Source organism: Mus caroli, chromosome 5 (assembly GCF_900094665.2).
Source record: "Mus caroli chromosome 5, CAROLI_EIJ_v1.1, whole genome shotgun sequence".
Lineage (NCBI taxonomy): Eukaryota > Metazoa > Chordata > Mammalia > Rodentia > Muridae > Mus > Mus caroli.
In genome coordinates this window covers 9,593,489-9,604,711 of record NC_034574.1, presented here as the reverse complement: position 1 = coordinate 9,604,711, position 11,223 = coordinate 9,593,489, and the positions used below count along the sequence as shown (strand labels likewise).

Sequence of the window (11,223 nt, the reverse complement as noted above, 5' to 3'; positions counted from 1 at the left end):
ATAGATGACTGTGAGCATCCACTTCTGCATTTGCCAGGTACTGGCATAGCCTCACAAAAGACAGCTATATCAGGGTCCTTTCAGCAAAATTGTTTTTACCAGAGTTTCAAAGAAGACCTAATACCAATACTTTTCAAACTATTCCACAAAGTAAAAATGGGAAAAAAACAAACACAAAGGACACTCCATCCTACCACCAAGACAACTGATCAACTCTGTTCATATCAGCTTTCTTCAAAATAGCCAGAAACTGGAAACAACCTCGATGTCTCTCAACCAAAGAATGGATAAAGAAAATGTGGTACATTTACACAATGGAATATTACTCAGCTGTTAAAAACAGTGACATAAAAATTTCAGGCAATTTGATAAAGCTAGAAAAAATCATTCCGAGATAACCCAGTCCCAGAAAGACAAACATGGTATGTAATTCACTTATAAGTCGCTATCAGCCATAAAGTAAGACAGTCATGCTAGAGTCCACAGACCTCTGGAGGCAAAGCAGAAAAGAGGGCTTAAAGGGGACTCAAGGATCTCTGTAGGAAGGAAAAGTAGAGTATATCTGGAAGGTGGACTAGAACCAATGGGGTTGGGAACAAGAGGGATCAGAAGTGGAGGGAGAGAAAACACTTGGAGAAATGACTGGAATTGGGAGACATTTGGGTGTTAAGGTGGAAACTTAGTACAGTGGAAAATCTATTGGAATCTATGAGAGCAGTCCTAGCAAAGTCTCCTTGTAATGGGGGACACAGGGCCTGAGCTGGCCATCTTTTATAACCAGACAAGGCCTTCAGTGAAGAGATTGGGTACCAACCCAGCCACAAAACCTTTGATCTAGTTTATCCTACCTGCCAAGTAAGCTACAGACTGGAGCCTAGCAGAATTTTCTTTCTTTCTTTTCTTCTTTTATTAATCATTCCATTCATTCACATCTCAAATGATATCCCACTTTACAGTTAACACCTCTACCAACCTCCCATCTCATGATATTCCACTCCCTGGTTACTCCTCCACCAATCCCCCATCCCACATCTGCCCTCCCCTCCCCTTTGCCTACATGAGAGTTCCCTGTCCACCCACACTCTCTCGACCCACCGCTCCAGCATGACCTTACTCTGGGGCATCAAACCTCCCTGAGACCAAGTACCTCCAATCCTGTTGCTGTCGGGCAAGGCATCCTCTGCTACATATGTATCTGGGGCCATGGATCCCTCCAGGTACACTCTTTGTTGGTGGTCTAGACTTTGGCAGAACTGGGTGGTCATGCCAGCCTATATTATTCTTCCAATAGGGTTGCAACCCCCCTCTGTTCCTCCAGTCCTTCTGCCAACTCCCCAACCAGGTTCCCTGAGCTTAGTCTGATGGTTGGCTCAAAGCATCTGCGTAGCATTGGTCAGTTGCTGGCCAGACTTCCCAAGGAACATCCACACTTGGTTCCTGTCAGAAACCAGTGTTAGGTCTGGCATCTGCAGGCATGATGTATCCCCAAAGAGACTTCATCCAGCAACTGATCAGAGCAGAGCAAAGTCCTACAGCCAAACATTAGTGAAGCTTGAGGAATCCTGCTGAGAAGGAGCAGGGAGGATTGGAGGAACCAGAAGGGTCATGGACAGAAGTGGAAAGTTCTGGTTTGTTTGGAAAATCTGTTGTGGATTGCCGTTTTTATTTTCTGCTCCCTCAAGAGGGGTGCCTGCACTCAGGTGAGGACAGATGGAATCGTAATAGGTCAGATAAGGCTAGAGCCTGTGATTAAGCAGTGGAAGGAAAAGATGGAGCTGCAAGTTTTAGAGATGGGAAAGGAAAAATATAGACCAGATGGAGGACAGAAGAAGATGGAGGAAGAAGAAGATGAACTAGAACCACCTGGCCTGAAGGAGCCATAAATAACTAAAGTGTTCATAGATGGGGAATAGAGCAATGGAGGGTGCATTTGCCCAATCTAAGTGTGTATCTTGCATTTATATTAATTGAGTTTTATGTTTTGGGGCTAGAAGTTTATTGTTATAAATCTGGCTAGTATCTGAGGAGATCTGATCTGAGTGTGGGGTAGGTGTTTTTCTGCAGGGTAGCCACAGGGGGCTGGATGACCTGGGAAGCACAAGCAGCTTCACAAAAGGTTAGGGAACTAGGCCAAGATGGCCACTTGGGACTGGCTATGGGCGCGGGCCAAACTGTTGATGCCAGTGCCTAGCCGGTTCATTTTCTAAAACTACATGCTACAGATGGCGCCATTAGGTGTTTGCTACAGGACTGAACTACTGATATCCTGACAACAAAGAATTGGACTCCCCACTAAAGAACTATTTCTAAGCATGCCTACTTCCCTGTGCCCTAATAACTTTTCTCTTCTACTACCTCTGCTGGGTGGTGGGCTAGAGGAGAGATTGAACACTTATTAAAATAGATTGGAAAAACTTTATGCCTACAATGGACAGAAGAACAAGATGCACATAGTCAACCTATGGATACTCATGGGAACTAGCAGAGGTCAGGGAGCCTAAAAGATTTAAAGACCTAGGTTCTCTGCATGTATGGTATAGCTAAGTAGCGTGGTGTTCTTATGGAAACTCTAACACTGGGCGTAGGGCTGTTCCTGACTCTTTTGTCCCTGTGGAAGGCCTACTCTTCTCTGAGGGGTAGGGAATAGATCTGAGGGAGAGGGAAGGCAGAACATGGTGGTAGGAAGGGGGGAGTATAATGTATGATAGAATAAAAGAGAGTACATGAAGACTTTGAGACTAGCCTGAAGTACATAAGGCCCTTCTCCTGTTCCCACCACCTAGGCTGATAGGTGTCTACCCTCATGCTTCTTCATGTGATACCAAAAATTCACAACATTTATTTAAAGAATATTGTCTCTTGTTCACACCATTGCTGAAAATCAGTTGTGCAAGTGGTGTGGCCTAACTTTATGGTCTTTATTGTAAACTTTTGTTCTATGTGACTGTTTCAATAGCAATGCCATGTAATATTGTAGACTATTGCTTTGTGATGTGTGTTGAATTAAGGCTGTAATGTTTTCTGCTCCCCTCTTTTTGGGTTCAAGGTGGTTTTAGCCACCAGGAGTATGATGATTATATTTATTTATTGTCAACTTAACAGGATCTATTGTTGCCTTGGAGACAAGACTCAACATAGCTGTGACAATTTCCTTAAATTAGATAAACCTAATGTGAGGCTCCACAGACCTTTTTAGCCCTAGAAGGGCACTGAACTTACACCTAGCCTGGCGTGGTGCAGGACACAACACAAAGCTGCCCAGCTGGGTTGCTGGTCTCAGCTTGGTGCTAGGGTGGCATAGAATCCTTTCCCCAACAACTGGCCTAGTGATACAGTGTTGCAGAACATTGGAGGATGGGTAATGATGAAAGCAACTTGTCTAAGAAGTGTGATATGAGACTGAGCTACAGCTGAATCTCACAGCCACAGGAGTGTGTCCTGTCTTGAAAAGAGGGTGATTATGTGTCGCCTCCAAGGCTAGAGTTGACTTGGTAGAAACCAAGGTATGTCTTCTTTGTTCACAGCTCTTCTAATGCCAGTGTAGGTCTAAAGAGTCTGTCTGTGCATTCTGGTCTAAAAACCAGACCTTGTAGTTTCTACTGGATATTGGGTCTCATTTCCCTGTCATGACAAAAACATGCCTGGTTTCATATTGTGCTACCTAGAAAACAGATGTCCTGCCTACCTGCTTTGCTGAAGGTTAGAAGGGAGCCAGTGAAAATCTTTGAAGACAGATCATCTGTCTGTGGTGTGTGTGTATGTGTGTGTGTGTGTGTGTGTGTGTGTGATCCTTATTGCTGTTTCCCCTCCCTTCAGTCCTACCAGTCTCTGCCCCCATTCTACCTGCCCTTTTCCCTAGATTCATGTCACTCTTTCTCTGTTTCCCTCAAAAGAAAAAAAAAATGCTCCCAGGGATATCCACCAAACATGCCCTAATAAGTTACAATTAGACTAGGTTCAAATGCTCATATCACAAATACACAAGCAACCCAGTAGGAGGAAAAGGGTCCCAAGAGTATGTAAAAGAGTCAGACACTCACCTATTCCCACATTTGGGAGTCCTCCAAGGACACCAAGCTATATAAGGTATTGAATTTGCTTTATGTGCAGTAGGAGATTATGGGGAGGTTCCAGTCTGAACCTCATTCAACATCTGCCATTGTTATTTAGAATCCAGAGGATAGATGAGTCATTGCCAAGCTTGTCTGAGGCTCTGGATTAGACCCCATATATCAGAAACAAAACTAGCAAAGACATTCATTTAAACAAAACCTCTTGCTTAATTAACAAAACCTTTCCTTTTTACTAAAGACATTATACACATTGAGAAGTTTAGATGGTCTCATCAAGTGCTACACATAAAAGAGGCCTACATAGTAGGCCTTGAATGACACATAGAAATATGCAAGTTTCAAGTATAGACCTTAAACCTAAACTCCACAAGTTACCAGACCTACATTGACGATTCTACAAGATTGATTAACATGATTAACATGATGGTGGAGAATGAAAATGTTGCAGGCTCAAATCAAATTACTTCGGAGTATCTTTATCCCTTTGATAGCTAGCTACTCATTGGCTGGATCTCTGACTCACATATTTGTGGCTATCAGGTAAATTCTTTTAGAGTATATTAACAGACTGCTACTTTGCACTCGGCTAAACGTTAATAAGAATGCCATCAGACCATATCTGAAATGCACAGCTCATATGTCCTCACTTGTCTGTAGTTGGCCAGCCAATTCTTTCCACCAATATATTTGAAGAAGGCTTGATCTGTTGCTTTCTGTTGTTTTCTTACTATAAAAACATTGTGACTCTGTGACTACAGTAGAACAAGGTACTTGTAGTAACTCAAATCCCTGCTCCAAGTCAGTGGTCACTCATATCGGGTTCCAGGATAAACTCTCTCCTATTTTCTTAGAGATGATAGCTGTATGTTTGCATACTCAAGTTATGCACTGTTTACAGCATGGCAGAGCCACAATGATTTTCCCACTATTCCTGAATTTGGCACCAAATTATTTTAAACATTGTACATACCAACAGCATAAAATTTGACTACAAAACAAACCTCTCAAATAGAGATTCTTTTAATTTGAAATTTTATTTAAACAATCTCTCCCTACTCTAAAAATATAGTAGGGAAGACAGACGTTTGGATACATTAAAAGAGAACTTGAGGCTTTTAGTAATCTCCTACCACCCAACTCACAAATAGTTGCTATTTGGGGGCATGCTCATTTTCCAACTTCTGTCTGGAGAATAGAATGCTGAAAGGATACCCCCCCCCAACCCCGATGTTTCTAGAAAACTAGCATGGCCTAAATAAACTCCTCTGCTATAAAGAGAGATTAATGATATTTTTTTCCTTCTTGGAAAAATTGACAACAATTTCTCGGAAAGAACATTGAATTCTTCTCTAAGTTAAAGAAAGTGCTTCAGCTGGGCCTCAGAGCTCACATCAGGCTGGATGGATGAAATACATTCAACTGGGAAAATAGGAAGGAGGGAGGGAAGGAAAATCAAGAGATGACAGGAGGATTGTAGGGATCAAGGGAGAAAAGGAAGAAGGAAAGAAAGGAAGAAGGGATGGAAGCAGGTAGGCAGGAAGAGAGGGAAGAGGAAAGGAGGAATAAAAGAATGGAGCAAGGCAGGGAGGGTAGAATAAGGAAGGTAGAAAGTACTTCTCTGATAGCACTTAGTGCTTTGGAGAATATTTATTTCTTTTTCATCTAAGTCAAATGAAATAGAAATTCCATTCAATAATACAGACTTTGTGTAGTATTGGGTGGAGGCTCTACATGATAGTCAAGGAGACACACAGTCACTGGTCCCTTGTAGCCCATTACCAGGTAAGAATGAGTCTCAGAGCTTATCATCAGTGGAAAGAAACAATATGGCACATGCTTTACAGACTGTAAAAGAGACAACAGATACCATAGAGACAAAGACACCCCAGTATTGTGCTCTAGTCAGAGCTAAGCCATATTATGTATAATGAAGGTGGCTATTAACGCTGTTCTTCCAAGACCGTAAGATAACCAACCAGCAATTCAAACAATGCTACAACAAGCAAAAGAGCATTCATAAGGAACATAGCAATTGTATCTGACCCAGATCAGTAATCATTGGCCTGGAAACCAAGCAGTATATTTTGAAGGAACCAGTGACTGGTTTTGATCACAAGAGTGTGATGTTTACCTGGGATATAAAGTATCTATATATCATTAAGTACTCCATATGCTTGAGAGGCTAAATATATCATTTTTAAGGAAACAACTGCTGTTTCTCTCATGCTTCAGACTAACAGCCAGAATGATTTGTCATATTGTACAAATTTTACAAATATTCATAATTACTATGAAGATTTACAAAACCCTACACCCCACAACAATTGTTATATACTCCGTAAAATGTCCTATTGATGTAGTCAATTGTGGAAAGGAAGACACTTAACATAATGTTACCATATATTATGTGCATTGAAATTCACAAAGCAAGTGTAGACTTTTCATTCCCTGCTCTGGATTTATTAGGACTTATTTCTGTTTTCCTGCCTGTTTATCAATGTTGGAAACTTCTCCCTGCAATATTCACATTTAAAACAAAAGAAGAGATATTTCCAAAGTCTTGATATCTTTCTAAGTGTGGTGTTCTTCATGCGCCTGGTTCTGTAGGGGTAGTTTGTATTTTGTTGAGGGAGTGCCTACTTGTTTTAGATGGTACCATGAGACCTGGGGAAGCAGGGAACTAGTTATACACAAGGGCCTCTTTGGAACAAGGATGGGAGGCTAGGTTCTTGGGTGTGCTATGTATTTTGGGGACATATTTTGTTTGCCAAGGTCATGTCTGGACATCTCAAGGTGAGCTCCTACTTTTATAGAGTCCTACAGATACCTGAGTTCATGGTGGAATCATCATAGCTTTTTTCAAAAGAATTCTTTTCAAAGGAGAGTCTTGAGTTCTAACCCCATAGGCCCAACAAAAGACTAGTGATGCTTATGTAGCAGGGTTCAGATTTTCAAAACAGTTTTGTTTCTGTAGATTTGTGTTCTGTTGGTATGAACTTTGAGAGGGGTTAGCGATGCACCTTACACTTCTTGGAGGTCTACATGCAAGAATGGTCAGAGGAAAGAGGGACAGAAACAGTGGTACATCAGTTATATCCTTGGAACCTGTTCTCTCTCTCTCTCTCTCTCTCTCTCTCTCTCTCTCTCTCTCTCTCTCTCTCTCTCTCTCCCCCAGTCTGTATGTCTCTCTGGCTGTCTCTCTATGTCTGTTCCCAGTTTTCTTACCAGAAATGGGTGTGCAGGAGGATGTATAATACATGACAATATGTACATATAAATACATATTTATATATAATTTACTGCTCTCCCTAGATTTGGATCCAAGCCCTCGAAATTTTATCATGTTTATTTAAATCAGTATATTTTAGATTACTTTTTGATTAATGTCTGATTTTTAATTCAATGGTCTTCATTTGCATTTACTGTTCAAGTTGTAAAAAAAAAAAAAAAAAAAAAACTCTTTGAATTCTACTTAGCTCACAACAAGATCATTTCCTCTTTAGCTGCCTATCAGAGAGTTAAGGTTAAAATGATGTACTCATAGATGTTTGATTTCCTTTTTTTTTTTTTACTTTATTTTGTTTTTATTTTTATGTTATTTGTTAAGATAAAACTCTCCCCTTACCTGTAATTTGCTAAGTGGAAGGGCCATTTGAAAACTTCTCCTGCCGGGCGTGGTGGCACACGCCTTTAGTCCCAACACTTGGGAGGCAGAGGCAGGCGGATTTCTGAGTTCGAGGCCAGCCTGGTCTACAGAGTGAGTTCCAGGACAGCCAGGGCTATACAGAGAAACCCTGTCTCAAAAAAACAAAAACAAAACAATAACAAAAAAACTTCTCCATAGATTTTTCTGCCCTCTTGTAATATTCCAGACATATCACTTCCTTAGGAACTAGTGATGTGTTTTTGGTTTTAATTCACCAATTTTCCCTCCCCCCTTTGTGTTCATAAACTACAGTATTTTAAAAGCTTTGAATACTCCCTTTTGCCAACTACTATTGCTGGAGAACAATGGCACACAGTGGATGCTACAGTCAATAACATGTGGACTTTCAGAGGATGTCAACATTCTCTTTATTTATACTAGTTAGATGTTTTAGAAATTCTGGACTTTAAAATTTCCAAAATTTTAAAATTTCAAAATTGTGGAATATTTATGTACTCACTAATTTTAGACAGAAAAAGAAATCCATTAGAAGTTCTCAACACTTTATATTCTTAATTATATAGCATACTGAGATGGCTGACATAAATAGTTAAATTTAAGTCTGAATGCATATTCATAATTGTTCTTACAACACTCCACTTGCTTTACTCTTACCGAACTGAAAAGTCTCATAAAACTCATATTTTAGAATGGAAGCTGCTAACTCTTTAAAATACAGAGAAGAAAAATCTCAAGAAATAAACATTCTGAAAAATATAAATTTTGATTATCTTCATAAGACAAAGATAATGATTCTCTAAAGATGTCAGTAGTAAAACGAATCCAAGAAGTAAATATAAACTAGGAAGATTTCATTTCTGAGAAAGAATGCTTTGATAATTTCTTTGCGGGTAAAGTACACTTTCAGAGTGTCTTGTCTCAGGGTAGGACTGGAAGGTACTTTCTACTATTTCAAAGCTCAAATGCAGTTAACATCTTTGTTGTGTTGTGAAGTAATGAATTAACCAGAAACATGCTATTTCCATATTAAATTATTATATAAAATTATTTTTTTAGTTGAGTCTTCTGAATAATGAACTAGATGTATCTACTCATACATTTTGTTTTCAAGTCATTGCAGGAAAATTATGGAAACGGCATTGAGAGATGCAATGCCTCCTTTTACCACAAGAGGGAAGCACAGACCTTTTTAACAGAATTCTACTTTCATGGTTTGAAAATATTTAAAAATATCTTTCTGAGAGGCTATCTTCCATCCTTCCACACTGAAGTGAAATTTAAAAAATATGTCTTGTTTATTAAACAGAAATAGTTTTAATATAGTTTAGTGAGTGTTTCATGAAGAGAACAAGCCTCAAAATGGATGGGTCGCAGGTTTCTTGTACAGTTTATAGCAACCACAACACAGCTACATAAAACTTATGGCTTAAAAAAAAAAAAACTGACCAGAAAGCTCACACGAGAATTCTACAGTTCTGATATTCTGTATATTTTACCTTATGGCTACAAAGAGGAAAAAAAAAAAGAAAAAAGAAAAAAAAACTCCAGAAAGAGTTTTACATTTTTCTTGATTATGAAAACCTATAACCTTTTCTTTAATATTATAATTATAATACATATCCCAGTGGCAAAATAATTTCCCTGAAAAGCAAGCTCAAAATTACAGCCCGATCATATGTTGATAAATACGTGAAGCCTTTTAAAGCAATACACTCGTTTAAGTACTGTGAGAGAGATGTTTGTACAGTCAGATGAGTATGCAGAATAACTTAAAACACCTTCCCAGCCTCTCAGTACTACAGGAAGTTCTTTGAAATAATGGAAAGACTTTGCATGCTTTCAGTCTTTTTTTCCCCCCTTTAAAAAAATGTTTCCATCCTAGGTTCCTCAGCCGCCGGCAGAGGGCGTCCTCAGGAGAGCAGCGTGTGCCTGGGCAGGCGGAAGTGCTCAGCTTTGGAGCGAAGCCTCTTTTCCTGGGGGTTGGCATACTTCCACTTGGAGGGAGACATTTTAAGCTTTTTCCTCTTCTTATCTGTACACCACACCTTTTCGCAGTATTCTTCCACTCTCTGGAAGTTGCTGTAGCCAATCAGCTGCAAGAATTCCTTGTACCAGGGTTTTGTCCCCTGAGACATACCGCTTAAGGGAGGGCAGGGCATCTTGTGATGTCTTTCCTCTTCATGGTCCTTCTGAAACATGCCCTCCACTTTATGCTCTTCGACCACCTCCAACGTGATTTTACGCACAGTATGGACAAAATTGTGTTCTACTGTCTGGCAAAAATAGGTCCCTGCATCTGACTTGCGTACTCTGAGGAAGAGCAAGCCCAAGTCCATCTTGACAACTCTGTCATCCGTCTTCACCTGAAAAACCAAAATCAAAGGAACAAATAAGTAAATAGCAACGAGTATCGTATAGTCCAGAAAATATCAACCTGGGTTTCTTCCCGTTAAATACTCTTTCTCTTTCGTGATCACACCATACAATTATGGTGGTCTACAAATGTACCAAGTGATTATTTAAATTGGAAACTACATTTATGGATGATAGTGAGGTCATTTCCCACCAATACATTAAGAAGTCACTAGCAGGCGCAAGAGAGACCTTTCTCCCTAATGAATCTCATTAAAGGGGAGAAAAACAATCCATATCAGCACAAGGAAGCAAAGATGCTTTCATTACATCGATGATATGTCCCAGTCAAGTATGCCAAAACAGCATCCCGAAGTAGTACAATGCAGAAAAAGTATTGGAAACATTTGAATTAAATGTTGGGATATGAAATTATTATATGACATACAGTGCAATAAGAAGAAAGTTACAAACACACACACACACACATTATAGTTATTGTCCCATATTATCTTATGGAGACAGTGATTTCAATGGAAAAAAAGCATCATACTAAAGAATAATTTTAAGAGTATGCAGACTTTTAAATCTCTTATTTGTGAAAATTTTCAACAATATTAGAATGTCTTATTTCAAACATCGAAAGATCATATATGAATTAAGGCTACAAGAACACAAATGTATGCATTCCTCTATTCTTCTAAATATTTAATAAAGCCTTTAAGATGTGTCATAGTTCAAGCAGACATTATACTTTTGAGGGCATATGATGGGGACAGCCAGAATACTTAAAAAAAACAAATATTCCCTTCCCTAACTCTATCTGCTCTCATTCCTAGTACTACCACCTTGTTTCCTCTTCCAGCTTATGTATGTATGTATGCATGTATGTATGTATGTATGTATGCATGTATGTATGTATGTATGTATTCATGTATGTATGTATGTATGCATGTATGTATGTATGCATGTATGTATGTATGTATGCATGTACGTATGTATGTATGTATGTATGCATGTATGTATGTATGCATATATGTATGTATGTATGTATGCATGTATGTATGTATGCATGTATGCATGTATGCATGTATGTATGTATGTATGCATATATGTATGTATGTATGTATG

At 39.2% G+C, this 11,223-nt stretch overlaps 1 protein-coding gene across 1 annotated transcript in view; it reads right to left on the bottom strand.

Moving 5' to 3' along the window:
- Nucleotides 1-5,705: 5,705 nt before the first annotated feature.
- Nucleotides 5,706-11,223, bottom strand: part of Sema3e (semaphorin 3E) — a 222,768-nt gene continuing 217,250 nt past the window's right edge. The window contains exon 17 of the mRNA XM_021163140.1: nt 5,706-10,103. Coding sequence (XP_021018799.1) covers nt 9,651-10,103 — 453 coding nt within the window. The 3' untranslated portion in view covers nt 5,706-9,650. The remainder of the gene's footprint in view (nt 10,104-11,223) is intronic.